Genomic DNA, 22,197 nt, shown 5'->3' with positions numbered 1-22,197 from the left:
ATTACACTTTATTGAGTTAGCTATTTTGTTATTTTTATTAATGGTTTTAAATGAATATGGTATTATGTAAGAATGTGTAGATTCTACACATACTTTAGAAAACCAGATTAGCAAATCACTCCAGTTACCGTCAAAATACTTTTTAAATCCGAGCAAACCACATGAATATCGACAACACATGACTCATGCCTTATTATAACTTTCTCCTGTGGCCAGACAAAGGCGCCGAACACGCCTCAAAAACATTTTGGCCTTTGGGTTTTACTAAGTGCTTACAAAATTCCATAATTTGTATTCTGATACCTCGCGTGTAAACAATCTTGCATTATTCATCTCTTAGAGCTCGTTAGACATTTTCTTGCAGAACGATTAATTTAAGTCGTCCATTTCATTTTGCGCTTACCATGAACAACGTGATTTTACATGCCTTCCTAAATCATACCTTTTAATTTTTTTTTAGTTTATTTTACAGCGTCTCAATTTGCGAAGGCAAACTGTCAACTTTGTATCATGCTTATAAAGGCAAAAATGGCATGTATATAAACGCATGAAATGGAACCTTTTAAAGCTGCAAAGCTATTTACCATTCTTCTGAAAATGGCAAATTAAAAACAACACTTGACCTCGGACTTCAGAAATTGTACGTAATTGGTGTTTTCTTCGTTTGTCCATTATGTCACACAGAAGTGCATTTTTGTAACAGTCGATAAACATATTTACACAGCAGCGTGGCAGCGTGGAGACTATCCTGAGGTCAAATGTTAATCCTTTTCTGACATTTCCGAATTCAAACTGGAATTCTTACTGAAATAGTTGAGAAATGCCATCATCGACACTGCACCGGACCTCTTACAACAAAGTGACTCGAAATTTTTGATATTTTCAGAACAATATGAACAAATAGAAAAAATATGTTCTGTTCGAAAAAATTAACAAAATGGGATGAATTGTATTTTACTTACCACCAAGGAGAACGTTTGATTCAACAAGCGTACCACATAGGTTATTTACGTTCATGTAAATTGTATGTTCTAATTAAAAATATATATCAATAAATTGCTAGGCACGCATTAGTAAATGCTTCATGAGTGACAGCACATCTATTGATTAGACAAGATAATTCATTTCCAATGAACGAGAAGAGATCATAAACGCCCTAATAATTCCGAGACTTCAGCGAATTGTTGTCATAGTATTTTATAATACACGATGACCCCCCAAAAAAACAACTCAGATTATTTGCAACATATTCAAAAGAGAATATATATAACTTCTATGCCAAGCGGCCCAGCCTCCCAGGTTACTGAAATTTATGAGTACAATCATAAAACAGAGATGCAGGTGTTAAATAATTTTTCGTCATTTTTGCAGAAGTAAACAAGAAATTTATGGGTTCTGTTTTTAAGTCACCGTTCGAAATAAAAATATGAAGCAGCATTTCAAAAAAAAATAAATATTTTGGCGGTATAGCCAGATATGTTTACCAAGGATTTACTTGTAATTTCATTTGCATCAAATTATTCAGGATATATATTTATCACTGTTTGAGTCATAGTTAAAATCATTTATGAGTTATTAATCATGAAACAACTCAAACATAGTGCTCGAAAAGTTCCATGTGTTACATTAAAGTTTCATGAACTTGACTTTCATGTGTTAAATATTCGAACCGTGATTCAGGCTAGGATACGAGAGGCCTCAGTGGCAGTCCATATTGAAACTATGCTGCCACCAAAATGATTGTGTTCGGCGTCACTATTCTGTTCATACATGTAAGTGTTGGGAGCATGACTATTTCTGGAAACATATGCCCTGCTGTTTTAAACTTGAGGTATATTTTAAATTTTTTTCCCAACTGAAATATTCATAGACAGTATTACTATTTATGTTGCTACTCTGCTCTTTGAACCCCGGTATGACCTCTCAGGTGTCATTGAGTATCGTATATCGCATGTAAGTCCATTCACCCCGGTTAACGAGTGATACGATATTCATCGCTTAAAACAAAGTTGCGAAAATGAATTTTGTTTTACTCTAGCTGATAATTTGAATAACAAGTCGGTACAACAATTTTCATTATAGATGTGCATTGATAACCTGGTATGACGTTGGATTGGCCTTTGCACGGACAACAAAATAATTATCAGAGTAACGATGAAGTGTTACAATGATGCCTATTACACACAGCGTATACGGATATCGAACGATCTTTGGTTTTTGTCGCTATGAAAAATTCGACGACACTGATATGACGTACCACGATGGAGTTTTGCATTGAACGCCATCACTGCTTAGAACAGAAACGAAATTAATTTCTATCGGGTCAATAATTGAGTATGTCGGACCATTGATTTTTATAAGTAATTATTTGCAATATTAACACGTTTTTTATGGCTTCAACAATAAAACTCCACGCTAGTTTGTTGTATATTTGTTCACCTCAAATACAGTATTATGGACATTGGCATTTAACTTAAAACAACTGTCGTTGATAACATATAATGCCCTTCTGTGTATCGCTGCAAGACGGCGCGATTTATCAATGGCTCGATGTGCAAGTAAACAAACGTTTAGTTTTTGATTATGCCACGCAGTTATGTTCAAAAATATACGGGAATGGTTGAAGCCCAGCCATTTTATATTTCATAATTTTGGTATTACTAAGAATTTGCAATCAACTACACACATAATATGTGTAGTCATAATTTTATGATACATGAAAACGAGATTCTATGACGTGCACATAAACCATGCTGTTTCGACGTATATCTTAATCACTGGTAAGCTTTGTCAATAACGTCTAATAACACAAAATGATTGTGTTTTAATTAACGTAATTCGACTTAAATCTTCAGGGTAATTTAGATTGTGGTTATGTTTAACATTCCGGACTTTAAAATAATTGCTTAGTATAGGAACTCTCGGAAAGCAGTCGTGCGTTTTAATTACACAGGGAGAAAAATGTGAATTACTACGCTAAAACAAACATTTATTCACGTCCCATATTTATTCAAACAAAGGGCATCATGAGTCGTATTCCAGACCTCCTAGCCTATTTGCGAACTGTGACAAAGAGATTTAATTGCCGTCGTAATTTGCTTCCGGGTCGAACTCTAACTGCCCCTTTGAATCGGAAAAGGTGGCGAAAGATTATCGTACGCGCATTTCTCGAAACCCTCATTATCTCGCTTTAATCTACGCTAATCGAATGGATTATGGAAGCGCCATTCTGATATGCCAGGCTGCCGCGAGGCTGATTTTCGTCAGCGCGAACTAAATCCTCTCTACGCACATTGTTCGAGAAAAAGGGAAAATTGTGTAGAGTGAGAGATTCTTATGTACAACGCTCCACATTTCAGACAGACACATTCGTGATTCAGTTTGTTGAGGTGAGCATCGTCTCGTGAGTCAGCTGGAAAATGACAATAGGTAGTATTGTTATCGTGCTTTTGAACGCACTACTATGCTCAGCAAATACTTTTGGCGCTTTTACTGGCGTCGATACGGCATCACCATTTGCGAAAAACTTTGTGTGTGAACCTATTCCACACAGTCTAAAACTATGCCGGAACATTGCCTATAACCAAATGAGGTTGCCGAACTTATTAGGCCATGAAACCATGGATGAAGTTAAGCAACAGGCAGCAAGTTGGGTTCCGCTACTAAACAAACGTTGTCATAAAGATTTGCAGAGACTGCTGTGTTCGTTGTTTTCACCAGTGTGCATCGAAGATTCACCAGAACCGATCTACCCGTGCCAGTCACTTTGTCAGGCGGTAAAAGGTGCCTGTGAACCGGTAATGCAAAAAGTTGGATACCCGTGGCCTGACATGCTTTCCTGCGATAAATTCCGCGATAACGATATGTGTGTTCCACAAGAATGTCATCATAATTGTTCCAGCTATGCTGAACCAGAAAGTAAGTCAAATTGTGCTCTTGCCAACTTTTTAATAAAATAAGTATTTTCGGTCTATTGAAACATAATTTTTCTCGAAAATCGCCTTAAATTCCGTTCCCACACGGCCAGAAAATTTCGAAAAGTGACCTACTTTAATTGCATGGTTGAACATATGAAGGCAATAATTTAGTACTTGTTTTTGGTGTTTCTAGATAGATAGATTCCGGTTGGTGTAGTGTGACTAAATTTGGGTGTATAGCAAATTATTCGTGGATGATAAGGTGAAAAACAAATTTCAGAAAATACAATACTGTGTATAAAAGAGTAGAAATAGTGTTTCTAATTAAATTGGGTGTATTGCTGAATTGTTTGTATATCTAATTGAATGATAAACGAAAGGAAAAACCGAAACGACCACAGTATTCAGATAAAATAGTTTCAAGGATATCACCGTGCTGACGTATATGTAGCTGAATAAACAATACCACCAGTTACTCATACTACATATGTTACATAAAGAAAAGTGTTCTTTCATCTTTTAACTATTAAAATTCTTTTTAAATAGCACCTCATTAACTTCAACTTTCTTCTCTTGTTTGTGTTGACAATAATCTAGGTACAGTAGAAAGCACGAACCACACTATCGAGAATAACATCCCAGCAACCACAAGTACGATTAACGCATGTTTGTTTTCCTAATTGTTGTTTTGTGTTATTATTTTTTTCTCTCTGGGCTCTAATTGGGCTGTTAGATGTCTATTTACAAATAGAACATAACATCATAACTACGAAAATAACTCAGTTAATGCATGGGTTTTAAATATAGCCTGGTCTTAATTTACTCAATTAAAACAAGCTACACTTAATATCAATATCTGCGAATAAATACCTTAGTTATGTCCCGCTCCAACATTTTAAATCTTCTAAACATCTGATCTCGAGATCTCCAATTACCAAAATACGGTATATAAACAGTTTTCTGACATTGGCACAGTAATCTAAATTCTAAAGCAGTAATTAAATGAGCGGTTAACAACTTGTTCTAATCTTTAACGCAATCGTTGGCTCTTATTCAATCTTGGATAACTTGCATCGACTATAGCTAAGTATGAGCAAAGTAACGTTTCGCTTACGGTCGCCCAGTTATCATAATAACCAAAATGATGTTTCGCGTACGGCCGCCCAGTCGCTTTCAAATTGAATTATTACGTATTATTTGGGCACAGAAGCTTTCTAACAACAAATTTATGAACGAAGTGTAACAATATGTTAATCAGTGCTGTTTGCGCCCGAAATATTAGAATCTCAAGTTTTTATCATGAAAATTTAACTTTTATACAAATATTCGCTCATGTACACCAAAATTACATTTTATATATATGATATATATATTCCATTGTTTAATGCCTCGATAGTCTGAAATGGCCTTTTCAAGCGCCCTGTGGCTGTCAATTTTGTGAGCACAATCTCTTCTAATCGGGATAATACGCCGGATAATCTTTGCAACTCATGCGTGTTTTATATATCCACGAAGTCTCGAACCTTGTCAGAGTAAATCAGTAAGAGTACAATGTTCAATGCCGGTGACATTTTAATACTAATATGAGCATGGGATTTCACGTAACCTCGTTTCAAAAGCCTTATATAGAGCGAAGGTGTACATTTATCGTAAATGTTTTTAATATTTTTCATAATCAATGTTTTTTTCGAATCTAATTTCCCTGTGTCTTATCTTCTGTTTTTTTATATACCAATGATACGCTTACGGATTATAAACAATTTCTCCTAAACGTATTGTGTCGATTGTCGGTGATCAAATTTCGGCTGTGGCAATTCGCAGTCATAGCATTTTTGCAAAGATAAGACCCATATATTCGTCGACAATAATATATGGTTTCGGTTTAACTCACGTCTAACAACGCCAATATACATCTACGGCCACTTTGTCTGGTTAATTTTAAGCTGGTGCAATTAACTGCGGATTGTGTTTGGAGATAGCACGGCTCAAAGATCAAAGAGATTTTGGTAGTTCGATGAAAGCCCTAATTTGTGAATTAGCGCTAAAATTTTGTCGGCATAACTTGAAAGTACTTTAGGCGATAATGCCGTAATTTCAATTTACCAGCTACTCCTCTATTATGTTCGTATCTGGCCCTACTTTTATCAGTAAAGATTGCATAATGAAGTATTGTTTTAATGCTGTGAAGTTTCGCCTTTGAAATACATGAGATACTCCTTTTTGCATAATGTCAAAATAGTTCACATACATCAAAAAATATTTTCGCTATGCATGCTATGCTTGGAAATCTTGATTAAATTTACTTCTTCTCCTGTGTGTTCTTTTTATTTCCTAATTTGTATATGAAATAATATAATTTATATATTTTACTGTTTCACAAATATTTTATGCTTTACCAAAGCAAATTAAACTGTATCAGACGATTTTTGTATTTGGTATGAAATTTCCATTTCTTGTTACTAGGTACTCCAATTTGTCCTGCATGCGGGAATGAACTCGATGCTGAAACTATATTAAATCTGTATTGTGCAGTCGAATTCGGTAAGTTTTGTAATTTACATATTAAAACTATATCAATGCCGGGCAAGGTAAAGGGAAGTAACACGCATTTTAACTCAAAACACTAACAAAGTTTGTCGATATATCAATGCATACGCTCAAGTATGTGCCATGGGCGATTACCCTTGACTTTATAATTGCAAAGAGTATTTTATATTTTGATATTTGCGAAGAAATAATAGTCAATTGCTCATTCCCAGCGGTGATTTTTTTCGCGCGCGTCGCTAAAAGTTCACCGTCCGCTTGGCTATATTGACCATTTCAGCACGAGTGTTAAAATGCTTGTTACTGACCGGTGTTTAATAGTTCCCACGTTCATGCCGGAGTGCGCAAAATATGTCGGCAGATGACCGCAACCACAAACGCGTCTAGCTACCCAGCTGTTCACGGCAATTTAGCCCGATATCACAAGTTCACACCTTTCGTCGTAATAAAATACGTTGTGGAGAGGAGTCAATGTCGTTCCAGGTATTGCGAAAACTTTATTGCCGATGATAAGTTGATATTTTTGTTGTCGGCAACCACTTTAAAATAGCACCTATCGACCTATATCGACGTGGTAGATCAGACCGCATCAAACGCAATTTACGTCAGTACAATATTTACAAGACAATAAAACACAATTCGGTCAAAATTAAATCCATCGCAGGTTGGCAAATATCAAAGTCCAGACCTGTTCCTATTTTTAAATAACACATACATTTCTTTGTTACCACACCATTCTGTGGAAGTATGTTATGGGTATGTAAACTTACATCAAGTGATTGTTGTAATCAATAATGTATGCTGCAGATTGATCGCGTCGTAAAATGACCACTTCGTGTGTCTTAGTCAACATGTCATGCTGATATTTTTGATGTTCTTTTCTCACACAATGTCATTTTATTCTAATGGCCTGCTTGAGTGAAGTCTTTTTATATGGGTGCAGTATCTTGACCCAAAGGTTTAGCACCCAGATTACGTTTCAAAACTTATAAATTGCTTATACCGCACATATCCAGAATCATTGACCCAGAATTCCCCTCATATATTCGACCCATACTGATATGACTGGAAATATGCTTCGACCAAATATTTACACACAGTAGCCTACTTACCGCCATCTCCAACATTTGTAAAATCTGTGAAAAATATCTCAGACACGATTTTTTCATTAATCATACCAGTAATGGCCTACGAGTGCGTGGAATGACGCAGTTCCCACTAAACCAATATTTGACTTCGAATCTATTCTTTATTGCCGTTTATGACATAGCCGTTAAATACGGTCAAGCACCTGTCGGCAGTTAAACAGAGCATGGTCTTTAACATATCCAAAAACACAAAACGACTTTCGTGTTGCTGTAAAACTTGACTGCAAGAAAATTCTTTATGACGTGAAAATTTTCTTCGTTTATGTAGTTTTCATTCGGCCGACCGACATTGATTCAGGCATATGGTACCAGTTATAATATACGAAATTCCTCTTTGAACCCATGATATTTATGAGACCAGAGTCAGCTCCTTAACGGAAATCATTGTGGTTTTTAGTCACGCATATAACTGTTTGCACATTAGGTTGCGTCATACGAATATCGTTATATATGGGGTAGTTCCCGACAGTTCACCGTAAGACATTTGGCCTGTCAACAATAAAAGTCAAAAAAAAAAATTGAGAAAATATCCCTTACGGCCGTATTAATTGTTTACATTATTGCTACTAAGGGGCACTGGAATTACGTATTTGTGTGCAAGACTTTCTCCTACCGAAATAAGGTCGAAACAGCAGGTGAAATATGCTTGAAAAATCCAGAAAATACGGTTGGGAGGGCAAATCTATCATTCAGAAAATGAAGATTGTTAAAATATTATACAATTTGAGAATATAAAATTACAAAAGTATCATATTTACTTCGTACATTGGTGAGTTTGCTAGAGTCCATAAATGTCTCTCTAATGTTGTATTGTATCGTATCAAGAATCCATTTATTAATTTATTATTTTTTGGGTCGTTCAGCATTATTCGTTATTCATTATTAATTTAATCAATTTTGTGTTGAAGCGTCCGGCATGTAACAGACCATGCAATTAAACTTGCATTTATTGTTACATATTAGCATCTTTATATATCTCGAAATATTTCATCATTTGGGGTTCATATATTAAAGTTATTAGTATCATAAGTTATAAGGTTATTTAACATTTTTTCTGGTAATTTGTTTGTAACATGATCTTACGAATTATTCATATTAAATTTGAGTCAGAAAAATCTCGGAATATCAATAAATATTGTCACATTCTCCATGTACAATGGGTTTACATTTCTTTCATGTATATAAATGAATATCCAACTCATTCACATGTTGACTCAGTATCAAGTTATTTTGTTCAATGGTGGCAATATTCACAAGTTTCTAGATTAGAAATAACTTTGATTCAAAACACCGTATGTTTTGAAGAACCTTTCTTGATACAAAAATGTTATCGTAGTCTATGTCTTTACAATAAGAAAATATTATTGTATTTTATTGAAATATATTAGTCAAATATTATTCCGACCTCGTAACATAAACAATTTAATATATTTTAAGGATGCGGTTGGTTTTAAACACTTTTCTTAAGTTGCTTAGTCAGAATTCGACGCCTTAAAGACCACACATTGTCGTAGTTTTATCGAAAATGTTCACATGGTTTCCTCATGGACAAGTGTCATTTTCCAACTGTGTTAGTATGCAACTCAGCGATGCCCTGATTTTGAAATTTTCAAAGCGTAATAACTTTAGCAGAAATAAGAATTTTTTTGTGGTCTGGGTCAGTCACACTTACGTTTTCTATAATGTGCTTTGAGTATATTTATCCAGTCATGTAAACCGATGATTCCAATTATATTAATAGCGAGTACTAACATATGTGAGGAGGTATATACGGCAACGTTACATCGTTACACGGCTACATTCCGTGGCTTGGATATAATGACGACATTGCCAAATTAGTTGTGGGTTGTTCAGTAAACCTGTGAAATCATGTTTACTGACAACCAACGGTACTTATCTACAGAAGATCTAATCTGTCGTTCATATCAACAGCGGATATCCATTGTCTGTCTCGTTGGACAGACCTCCCAGGTAAAATAGTTGAATGTTAGAGGCTTCAATCGAAATGTAAGGAACTTATGTAAATAACGTGAACCGGGATTGAAAATAGTATTGAAACGCATGTGTTGTTATTGTTAACGTGGACCACACTTTTGAGCAATCTCCCAATAGGCATAGCCAAATTAGCGTGCTTCAATACATTCTTTACTGTGTTTTCAAATGTTTAAATAAGCTGGCTATGAAAATCTGACTGACTAAAAATCATAATTTTCCAGCATTGATGCAAGTACATTGAGTTGGAACAGGATCACGAATCGGTTTGATGTATTCAAGGGTTCAATGCTCTGGTACCAGCATTCCGCGACATAAAACATTCAGGCGCTTTAATTTCTCAGTCGGACACTCGAAATGAAGTACATTTTAATCATTCCAAACCACACCCGGTCACTGGTTCAACAATGATGCGTGAACGTTGCGCCCTATCGTCTACCACGCTATTAATCACTTTGGTCATACTCTACAATTATTCCAACCTTGACATATTTGTCTTGTTCCGTATTCGTTTTCGAAAAAAGAATGTCTGGCGTCACGTCGCGCAAACAAGTCGCACGCCATATACGTACAGACAAATGTGTTAACTGAAAACAAGACACGACCGCAATATATGCCGACTTATTGAATATCTGTCAGTGGGTGGCTTATTTGGACAGATCTTCCCAGCATCAACTTAGTATCGTATTTCAATATTAAGACCCGAACAAAGACGCGGTTCCGAGACGCACCTACTCCGATATTTCATATTCATCCGGGATGTGGCTGCAAGCACGCATTGCGGTGTGAAGCACTCGAGTCGGGCATGAAGAATTTTCTTTGTTCGTTATGGGTGGAAGTATCTAGCTATACGCAGTATATTGCTCATATACCAATATACTTCGTCATGGCTTATTGAAAACGCCTATATTTAGCCCAGGCCAAGCGAAAGTCAAACTAATCGAAATATCAGCCTTATTATGCGACACCTTCTTGACACCCAAGGCGTGAATTATATTACTTGAGACATTTGGTTCACTTGAATATTCAATAATTTACTCAAGCCACTCCCTATTTTGCTTATTTTTATTAGCGACTAATGCCCATCTCTTTCGAGTGTTTGGGTGCGTGTGGGATTTTATCGCAAGTTGGGCAATTTAATATAGATATTCACGTGCGAAAATGAGCAGGATTTAAATTTAGATGAATCGTGAATGAATAACCAAATTTTGCCGATGGCAAAGTTATATATATATGTATAGTCGGTTCCTTCTTCCAATTGACTGTTCTACTACTTTATGCTGTCCCACAAAATACAATTTTCCAGTTTTCATTGCTTACTATATTTATCCATAATACTATAATTTATTCATTTCAGTTCTGAAAGTCAAGATACGATCCGTCAAAACATCTCGCAAAGATTTGAAATTGATGGCAGATAAGCGTAAAAGGGTTATTTACCAAGAAGGCTCTTTAAAAAGAAAAGATCTGCGGAAACTGACATTGCTTATTCGAGGTGGAAAATCTTGTACATGTCCTCATTTAGAACCACAAGGAAAGGGCAAGAAAAAGAAGAAAGATTTTTACCTAGTAATGGGAGGAAAAGTGGGCCGAAAATTATTGGTTTCTGCTATTTATCGTTGGCCAAAAAAGCTCAAAATGTTACGACGGCTAAGTAAGAAATTTACACCCGATCTTTGCTCGTGAAAATAACCGGATTTGCCGCTAACGAATTTATCGAAAGACTTTATCCCATCGGAGCAAATCGGGATATTGTAGTATCGCTCCGCAGATTCCATCTGCTGCAGAATGCTGGTAATAAAAATTCGATCCACGCAAAATGAAGAGACTTATCAGTCAGTTTTCATCAAAATGACTGATCTTCCTGAGGCAAGGGCGCTTCTCATTGATGTGAAAATCAGTGGACTGCAGTTTCCCAATTTTACCCAATTTATTTACGTCTAATTTTTAGTAAATTTGGACTGTTTTTTATTATTACATTTTCTTTTCAATGTAGCTTGTGGTAAATCTGAAAGTAAAACAATGCTTGCCGCCTCTAAACCAGCATGTCTAAATTATTGTTCTTGTTGCTAGTGTGTTATCAATGATGTTTTTACTGTTTTTGCCTTCATTACTGCGACACATTGTCAGAATAAATGCAAACAAATATGCTAGATATGTTTTCCTGTCGTTTAATCGGCCGCTCAAGCAAAGTGCATTTCGTGTTTATGTGACAACACCTGTCGTCTTAGAAGCCCGGAAACGCCCCAGCCTTTGTGTCAGACAATTTTTACGCTACTAGATACCGCAAGGACCATAAATCTGTGTCGTGAACTTTAAATCGTTACATAAACTATGGCAAACCAACACGCCACATATTTCAAGCCAAATGAGTTAGACTGCCAAAGGCCAACTCGATCCATATGAATTTGTGGAACATTTTCATGTGAAATATATAAGGCCCATGTTCAACCAATAGCGTTTCGTATACTATATGGAATTTTACTTGGTAAATAATACCAAGTTATCAGGCGTGTCTCGTTCACAAAAATTAGTTGTGACATTGTTTCACAGGAAGGCAAGAACATGTTTGTTGACGCTACAGTAAGGAGCAATGCGCCCGCGGCACAAGACGTCTGTCTACCTTACGCGAACCATTAGGGAATATTTTTAAAAAATAATGGCGTATCATAGACACGATACGATACAATTACCAAATTCGAACGATTGCAAATTATCTTTGGGGATGTAATCTTGTGCATATTCTTAAGATTGTCATATTTATGATCTGTATCTCAAGTAACATTGATGCGAATGATGTGATAAGAAATATGTAACTATTGTAGCAAATTATCGAATAATTTCGTAAAATTTATCGTCTTTTGAAGTAGTTATATACACTGCTTTGTGCGTAGTTTACTATTTGTTTTCGGGTGTGAAGTAAATGAATGAATTTTCTATTACATACCATTTATCAGAATTGACGAACAACTCATTTTATCACAGATTTTTAAACATGCTATGAATGAAATATCAAAAGTCTGACCCAATTCAACAGTTCTCCAACCCGTATCCATAATTATCCTTTTATCATGAATGGGACAACGACGAGTAAACATTGATTTCACCCATTTTATTGGCTATTACTATATTATATTTAGACTCACTGAATTACGTAATAAAATGAACTTTTAGACTTTCTTTTTATCAATTTTTTGACAAACGACAAATCACGTTTCCCGTTTAATGGTTTTGTGATGTGCATCATAATTTGACACGCGGTTTTCCACCATAAAAGATCTTTTGTGTTAGATTTTTGTTTTGTTTACTGTTTGTTAAATGCTTCAAGCTAACTGTTAGAAAGTTCGTAAGAGTTTATGTTATTTATAATAATTCGAACATCGACAGACATCAGTTGTTAGTCAACTGGCAATCATTCATTGTTCATAGCACATACAACAGTGCGCATACGGATTGTTCGTAATTTCTCAACTGTTTTTTTATTTAATTTTTTACGTTTTGATTAAATTTTTGTAGTCGATTATTATTATAGCTTGTTATATAACTTTCAAACTCGCAGTATTGTTTTTGTTCATTTTATAGTCCTAATTTGTAATATTTATTTTAATGAACTAAAACGACCCCAGTAAAAATAATGATTCAGTCTAGTAATTGCCGTCTGATTAAATTCCAACAACATATCGTTATTTGCCTAGAATTTCAAACTTAGTAAATTGCTGTAAATTGCTTAAAAATTTGCTGAAACCATTATTATTTGAGTTAATGTTTTAGTTTTTTTCGTGCTGATGTTTATATTCACTCTTCACTATTGTTCTTTGTGTGACTTGAACATGAATATTCTTGCACATACTAAATTTGTAGTTTATATATACAAAGCAGAAATCTATGTACCGCTGATCAAGATTTTTGTGCTGTAATTTTGCTCATGTTGCTATGTCGAGCAAAAGGCGTCGTATTTCTGTCAATCACAGATAAACGCAAAGTCGCTCTATTTTCAAGAACACGATGGGCATAAAACCCTATCTTTAATAGCTTAGTACACAGACTCAGTAAAATTTAGCAGTCAGAACGTGTGTGTCTCAATCCCACTAACTATTGGTATAAGTCGTTGATATATGTTGTGGAGTTGTCTGAAACCAGGAATTTCAGGCAGCCATTCGGGTACTTTGTTATGGCGGGCTGCTACACACACAATTGGTGACTCATAGATGGAGACGGATATCCCAAGAGACTGGTTGTAATATTACAAATTACATTTAACCACAAATGATCTCTAGGGGTAAATACATCCGATTGCAAAACCACGTATTTCAAAATTCCGCATGGTGAAATCTTTTGAAGTAGATTTAGATTAATGCAAGCTGATGTCAATTTTTTAAACCTTGAAATATTATAAACTTACACATCGATACCACTCGGTAGGATGTGAAAATCGGTGCGTTCTCGGAAATTTATATTCTCGCAAGTTGAGGTCCCGCAAAAAGTTTTTAACCAAAATACATCAAATTTCTTTATAATATTAAATTAGAAAAACGACCTTTGTCCTGTCAGCATCAATTATCAGTAACGACATCTTAGCAAAAATCAATACATAAACCTAATTTGTGTTTAACAAGAACACAATGTAGAAATTGTTCTACGATGCTGTTGATGAGCTTCTTTCGATATTTCAAATTTTATTACGAGCGATTGGTGTAGATTTATAGATTACTATTCTGTCCATTCGCGCTTTATGGCTTTGTGCCCAATACTTTTCAATCTTATCAGATCTGTGGACCATTTCGATGGTTTGTCTGGAAATTCTTTCATGAAACCAGTTAATATCGTTGTGTACGTGGACTCTCGCACAAAAATTGTTATCTGAATGATCCATTCGTTCACTCCAGATGCTGTTGAATATACCGATATTTTTTTGAAAGACACAGAAGCTTCCTATAAAATATGTAACTATACTTCTTCCGTATATTTTACCAGCAACAATAACCTATGCGGAGTTTATTTGTACTGTTGCTTGCCCACGCCACCTAGCATTTGGTTGACACGGAGGTTTGGCCACTAGATGATGCTAAAGAGAGAAAAAATTGGGAATACGAAAACTTGATGTCGAAGACGTAAGATTTGATATTCTGGCTACCAACTTTCGTCAGATGATGGCGTCACGAAACGAAAATTTACATTTGCTCCACATTATGCTTAGTACAAGCCAATACTCCGTAGTAACAAGTTTTGTTCATTAAAACACATCGGCTTGGAACAAACTCGTGAATGCATGATATGTCTTTTTCGCAAATTCAAATCTCACTAATGTCTTTTATTTAACCAACCACTAGCGATGTACGCGTTTCCATTCACGCATCCGCTCTGAGCAAGAAACTATTCGAATACAACAGATTCGCCATGAATTAGTTTTTCTTAATAAATTTGAGAAATTGATCATGTTAATGCTACTCGCCTTTCTGGTCCTCGTTAATAATTTCCCAAAAGCTAAATGTATTCAACAGACTTCGACGGCTTTTGGTTTAGACGTTATTTCCATCCATGGAATAGGTCAAATGTGGTATAAATTTTTTGTATTTAACAAATGTGACTATAAAAACCAAATAAATATATTTAACTTGTAGACTCATTTACAAGGACAAGGTAACAGGGCGCTAATGAACATAAGCGCTAAAATATTTTGCATAATTTGTCATTCTCGATTGTTTGTAATTTTATAGGTAGCAACAAACTCTAATCCTGGAGGGCACGAGACAACATGACTAAGCGACAAAATAATTTGACTTTGTTATTGCATGACTGACAAATATTTTTTAGAAAACAGATTTAATAACGTAATTTAATAATGTTTTTCAGCATTAGTGCTGTCGGAAACTCGTGGTTACTCATAGCTCGATATTTCCTCGCTTGACTGCTTCCAGACAAAAGGCGAATGAAGCTCGCAGGGAGTTGCGTCGGCGCGAATCCGCAGTACGACCTTCAAAAGTCTTTATAGAGGACACGCCGGCATTCTCTCGCGTCAATGATTAACTTCGCGGAAATTGGGGCAAATCTATTTCTCAGCAACGAACGTTCGCACAGAGATTATGGATCAATGTTTTCAATTAAACGTTTTGCAAACAGATGTCAAGGCAGACGATCGGATTATTTTCAAATGACCTACAGAGAACAAAAGCAATTAATCGTATCATGTTTACTAATCAGAGATCAGTCATGATCAATGAATCGGTAGACGACATATTACCAAGATCAATTCCCTTTCAATTTACAAATCCAATCAGAGCGTTCTTCACTGGAAAACCAGTTGGGACTAAATCCAGACTACTGTGTTTGACCATGAATACATTTTGATGCTTCAGCGAGTATGCAATTCTCAAACACAAATATTTGACCACCTTATGTAAACAACTAGAAAATGTTGCGTAACGCCCGTCCCCGCGCTTGTAGGCGTTAGTTATTTTACCAGTTAACCACAGAACCTATCCCAGATAATATAAACCGATGTGCCTTTATATTAACTTTCCCAGTGACCCAACATACAGAAGCTGCTAAATTTCAACCGGTCATATTTTATTGAAGACAAATGTTGACAATTACAAAAAAACAACGGTTGCTCCAGTGAATACAATAGTAATAATAATTGACTAGGATTATATATTGACAACCGCGGCGCTTCTTAAAAATTCGATTTTTAGTAAAATATTGTGAACTGCAGTGTAAAACCCAAACAAAACAAGAAGTAACATTAACACATATCATAAATGGTTCAACAATCACACCACTCACTCAGTGTTAGTAATAAAATGCAAGATTGCCCCTCAACATAGCAAAGTTTTAAAGGTTCTGAAACTATTAGATGGTAATACCCAGGTTTGTATGGTTTTTCAAAATAACATGGCAAAAAGAATTGTTTTTTTTATATTGACTAGGTGAATCAAAGTTTTACACTGAGTAGTGATATGAAGGTATGAAATGTTACATAAAAAGCTATTCTTTGTCGTCGATTCTCATGTCAAATTTAAAGTAGCCTTCACCCATTTCCTTGTTGTCACGAATGTTGAGAGCATACACCTTGCATTTGATGGTGATGTCAACATTTTTCTGAAATATTGAAAATTGTGATATATTAGAACAGTGTGTTAATAATGATATTTTATAAATAACCTAAATGATAAAACATTGAGAAATGCAATGCCAATAGGACATTTTTACCCAATGTCTGTCTGTTCAATCTGTTATGTATATCAAAGGTGTTTTCAGAACAGATTCAAGGATATGAAAAAATTGTATGAGTAATAGTTGTAAATAAAATCTTACTGTAACATTTGTGAACTGAACAGCCACAATAGGATTAATGTATGCAGGTTGACGTTTCTTTCCTGCATATGGGAAATACACAAATGGAATGCCCATATGTGTTGGAAAGTACTTCGTGTCGAGTGTTCCTCCCAAGTTATTTTTGTCCTCCGGTTCCTGTAAAACACAGTTCAGCCTCTTAATAAATGAAACATTTAAAGTCCACAAACATTCAAATTCAACGTTTTCCAGCTCAGTGGAAGCTGTCTTAAGTTCATTTATGGTTGAAACTCAAAACAAACTTAAAAAGAAAATCAAACTTAAATAACTAACAGAGTTATTACTGAAATCAGAATAAATTTATAACTATATCATCTACTATCTGCATTGAACACAGGACTGAACTCAGATAAAAACTTAGGAATTGAAGAAAAATATTATAAAACTGCCCCACATATATATAGGTGTATTTATATAGTGGTAGCTATGGAAGATAGTCCATTAAGCTTATTTACGAAAGATAACTTCATAACATATCGATAAATCAGCGAAAATTGTAACTTACATCACCATAGCAATGTGTGTACATGAGATATGGTTGATATGACTGTCCATAGGTAGCAAGTACATCAGAAAGAGGTGGCGCATCAGACTGTGAATTACCTACGGCCCTTGAAAGATTGGTGTATCCGACAGGGTACCATCCAATGATCTTTAAACAAAAAAGACTGCGTAAAACACAAAATATTTTAATATGATTCAGAAATCTTATTGTATACTAACAAAGAAATTTTGGTAATATTAGCTATGACTGAAATTGAAACTTCCGGGAGTATTTCAATGAATAATAGATGAGACATTTTCAGAGTCTATCAATACATAATAGTGCATGAGGAAGGTTCATTGAAGTATAAATTTAGAACCTGCAATTTTGACGCTGTCTAAGCAAGTACTGAAATGCATAATCAATCGTTATCATGTTCGCTAATACTGCTAATTAATTAAGGATAAATGGAAGTACAGAACTCATTAATAATTCCCATGGTCCAGCATTTCTTACCCTGTTGACTTTTACAAAGATGCATGGTTGGCCTTTGTCGTATCCATATGGTTTCACGGAACATGGTCCCAATTTAGTTATGTCAAATCGACAGGACTTAGCGATTTGATCTTTTTCAAAATTTTGGTTGGTGGAAGGTGGTTGGGTCATAATGCAATCTTGGAATACTTCATTATCTGTTTGATTCACTGTTGCATATGCTGTTTGCAAAACAAATATTTTAATGAATATTACAAAGTGAGACAATATCATTTTGAATGTAGAACTGCGGTAGGAAAACATTTCAAAGAGTTTCGTGCAAAACATTTCACAAATTTGCAATACAGAATACAGTTAACTGTCAAATGTTGAATTTGACATAAATAGTAAGGTTTTGAGAGAAGTCTACACAAACCTCAAGGTTCATTAGCCATCTAATCCATTGTTTCGGATCAATAACAAATCAATCAGAGTAGGTCGAATGTAATAATTTACATAGTAATCAATAATCTTAGGCAGCTGATTTTATAAGATTAGAACATTAAATAAATCAATTGTAGGCTTGTAGCACTTCGAAAATTCCACCCTACCAACCACAATGATAAGTGAGGCTGTCACAAACATATTAATCCAGTTTATTCATAAACAGTAGGAAATGGCATCTTACGATAAAGGAATTTTTCCATCTGAAGTGTCAAACGCTGGTAGCCGGCATTATCTTGATAATTCTTCAGATTGTATTTGATGTTGCTAGTCTGTTCGATATCGGACGGAGTTTTGGGTTGAATTGCAACACCTGAAACAAAGAAGTATTTCATATTGCTAAAATCACAAACCTGTTAATGCAAAGTTCAATATTTGAATAAAAAAAATTTTCTAAGAGGTAATACACTAGTAGAAAACAGCATGGAAAAAATTTTAATTGAGCCAATTGCTAATATTTCAAAAGGGCAATAACTCAATAAAACAAAAAAAATATCCTCTGTGATATATTGTTCCTTATAATTACCATATGGGAGTTGATTTAAGTCATGATAAATCCTTACCAGGGGTCTGCAGTCTCGTCTGGTATTTGGGAGTGTAATCACTCAGTGTACTGAGGACAATGCTGATAGATGCTGCGAAGAGACATGCCAGAAATCCGTAGTAGAACATGTAGAACACGAGAATTTTTGCTGAGAAAAAAAAAGAATAAACAATGATTCTTCGCATGAGCGAGAGTAGAAACATAAAATTCAGAATATACATGAATGTGTTATATCAAATTAGACTAATTTTGCTACTTAAAATTATTCATACATTTATATATATTTAAGAAAAATATTAAGTTTAAAGAATAATGATATTTTGCCATCTCATTGCCAAATACACTTACACCAGCTATTTCCATTTCTGCCTAATACAGTGCCTTCATCCTTGTTGTACAAAAACAATAGAAAATCATTCCAGGTTTCACGAGCAATATCTAATCTAGACTTTTCCTTTTTGTCAGAACTCATTGTACTCGTTTTATAATAGAACTGACAAAGTGAAACCAAGCCCCTCTCAAGAAATGAACACCAGAAAGACTGTATGATTATACCCTCGGGCAATGAATGTCTAATGCAACTATCAACTGAAGTGGAACACACTCGGCAACCTCTAATAAGAGTTTTTATAAAACTTAAGTAACCAGGAATCACGATTTTTAATGGTTGGTTAGGAACAGACAACATACCTGGTACCCAAGCAACCGGAAAGCTAGATTTTTAACCCATTTTATATTTGCGAAAACATTTTCTCTCTTTTAACAAGCAAGAAGAGTTTAACTGTTAATCGTGGTAATCCGAGCTTGTTAGATGAGATTTTTAGTACGATAGTCCTTAAAAATTCCGAAAAAATACAGGTTGAGAAAAAATGAAACAACAATGTTTTTTATGATTTATCTTCGACTATTCACACACGGTAGAATGTGAATGTCAATATACAGGCAGTTAAAATCTGAATAACAGTTCATATTGCGAGATATTAAATGATAGGAAGTAAGTGGGCAGTGTATTATTGAATATTGAAGTGAGTAAGTCAAAATATTTGCGCCTGTGGTGGTTTTCCACTAAAGTTGTATATAAAACAATATATTTTGCTTTGACATGTTCAGATGGTAGAAATTTAACAGGCCGTGATAAATCATACTATGCAGTATGGGGTGATAATAAAAAGGTTCATGACGTTGAACGGCATCAATAAAATCAAAATTTGAAAATTTTGTTACAACACAGAAGCCAACAAAAAAACAAATATTTTATAGTTCTGAAATTTTATTTTTTTATTTTATTTCAGATAAACCTAACATTCATTCAAAACCAACCCCAAAAATTCCTCTTCAGAGGCAAAAAAATGGCAAGTTCATTAACAAGGACTTATTATAGCAAGGGCATCAAAATGTCAATAACATTAGTGAATAATAAAAATGATTTGAAGCATTTTAAACTCGTTCCAGTCAACAAACTGGAACATATTAATATTTCCAACATTAGTATTATACAGTATGTATTCGAAAGGCTTATAATTTAATTTCACCTAAATTCCACACTGCCTGAATTGGGAAGCAGGTGATCTTGTGTTATACACAGAAAAAGTCATTCATAAATCAATGCCAGAATACAAAAATCAAGCTCTATTCTCAGACATATTTATGCGGTTTGCTTGTACAAATATGGGCCGTCTATTTCAATACAATAAAATATAATTGAAAAGGGAAAACAGATAAAAATATAGTGATGAAACTCTATTCGTGTGAGATAGGCTAAGGCGGAATCAACTTCGTTTTATACATACAGCACCTTCAGTAGATTTAGTTTTAAAAACTGCGAAATTTTAAGATTAGAAAAAGACTATCTTCAATTTTTGATGTAGAGCATTGCGAATTTTTTAACTAGCAAAAATGTGAGAGATAGTCTGGACACTTGAAACATACCGTACAAAGTATTGTGAAGAAATGCATTACAGCATTATGATTATTACAATTATAATGCAGTAATTTGTAAACAGAAAACAAAACCAGAAAACGGGTAGAATATACATTTTCCAGGCAGCCAAAACCCACTGCATTACAGCATTAGGACAGCTATCACGCATTTCTGCAATTGCACTAGTTATTATAAAACAATGTAATAAACTGTATAGAATAAAATTATACCCCAGCTTTTCCCGGTTCTTCCCATGACTGTTTTTTCCCTTGGATTCCATGCAAATTCTTTGAAACTGTCCCATTGCTTGCTTATGGCACTGCGATCATCTTCAATAGTACTTGACATTTTTAGTGTGATGGTTAAATCAGTAAGAAATAAAGTTCTTAAAAAGTAATAAGGCTTAAATTAGTCAGTAATTCAAACAGAATACAGTGAAAGTGATACAGAATCCACTACTCTCTGGCTACTACATGCCGTATCCCTGTATCCAGGCATCACGCAGCAAGCAATATAATTCGCTCCCTAACATCTGGACTAGCACAAACAATTTGCGTGAAAATCGAATGCCAGTTCAATGCCAAAATCCTATCAATCTTTTAAACTGCTGAACTGCGGAAATCTGTTTTACTGGCAGACACAGAGAGCGGCCTGAATAGTCACAAGGCATCTTCCTTGCATTCTACGGCTTAGTTCAAGAAGAATGAAGTGAACTTGAATGTTCATCATTTAAAGGCCTTTGTATGCATCAATGAAAAAAGCAATTCTCGCGCGCTGCGGGACAGATGCGTTGGGAAGGTGAAAAAACGCAAATCGCAAACCCGCCGTGAACTCCGTTTGCTTCCTTGACCTAATCAATCGGTGATAGATATCACGTGATAAAAACCACGTGATTATGAAACCGACAGCCGTAGTTCAACAGTTCCCTCAACGAAAATGGCAATTTTTAGCTGACTAAAATATCAATCAATTTTATTTTGGCCGCTCTGGATAATAAAAAACAACAACAAACGGAAAAGCAAAATGCAGAAATACTTGGAAGACCAAATGCGTACTATACTCCTATTGTCATTCAAAAACATCAGAGTTCTATAAAGACAGAAGGAAGAGTTATAGCACAAATGATTGTTAGATGAATGTGATGTTACCGTATATTGCTATTTCGTAGATTGTCTCTGACTTGCAAGTTACCCGTTCACCCTTCAGCTTCAACGCCCACGTGAATGAAGATGCGTTAAAAATCTCTATATGTTTTTATTCGTAAATTTCCACAACACACAGAATATAAATCTTATAACATTTATCCAGACTAGCTT

The 22,197-nt window shown here is 35.0% G+C and overlaps 2 protein-coding genes across 4 annotated transcripts; one reads left to right on the top strand and one right to left on the bottom strand.

Annotated features, from left to right (window-relative positions):
• The first annotated feature begins 3,140 nt into the window (after positions 1-3,140).
• Positions 3,141-11,754, top strand: LOC120345354 (secreted frizzled-related protein 1-like). 2 transcript variants are annotated; one of them, XM_039414775.2, is made up of 4 exons: positions 3,159-3,918; positions 4,515-4,568; positions 6,381-6,458; positions 10,959-11,754. In XM_039414775.2, the coding sequence occupies exons 1-4, from the start codon at positions 3,420-3,422 to the stop codon at positions 11,285-11,287; spliced, it is 960 nt and encodes a 319-aa protein (XP_039270709.1). In that variant the 5' UTR covers positions 3,159-3,419; the 3' UTR covers positions 11,288-11,754. The 2 variants fall into 2 exon arrangements, with proteins under 2 accessions (XP_039270710.1, XP_039270709.1); XM_039414776.2 differs by lacking the exon at positions 4,515-4,568 and having other exon boundaries at positions 3,141-3,918.
• A 4,397-nt stretch (positions 11,755-16,151) lies between these two features.
• Positions 16,152-21,278, bottom strand: LOC120345798 (sodium/potassium-transporting ATPase subunit beta-2-like). 2 transcript variants are annotated; one of them, XM_039415348.2, is made up of 7 exons: positions 21,112-21,278; positions 18,980-19,108; positions 18,601-18,729; positions 17,955-18,154; positions 17,460-17,606; positions 16,916-17,071; positions 16,152-16,699 (listed from the first exon to the last, which is right to left on the bottom strand). In XM_039415348.2, the coding sequence occupies exons 1-7, from the start codon at positions 21,227-21,229 to the stop codon at positions 16,586-16,588; spliced, it is 993 nt and encodes a 330-aa protein (XP_039271282.2). In that variant the 5' UTR covers positions 21,230-21,278; the 3' UTR covers positions 16,152-16,585. The 2 variants fall into 2 exon arrangements, with proteins under 2 accessions (XP_039271282.2, XP_039271281.2); XM_039415347.2 differs by lacking the exon at positions 21,112-21,278 and adding an exon at positions 19,309-19,539.
• Positions 21,279-22,197: the final 919 nt, after the last annotated feature.

This window comes from Styela clava, chromosome 8 (assembly GCF_964204865.1).
Source record: "Styela clava chromosome 8, kaStyClav1.hap1.2, whole genome shotgun sequence".
NCBI lineage: Eukaryota > Metazoa > Chordata > Ascidiacea > Stolidobranchia > Styelidae > Styela > Styela clava.
This window is presented reverse-complemented; position numbering and strand designations above follow the sequence as displayed.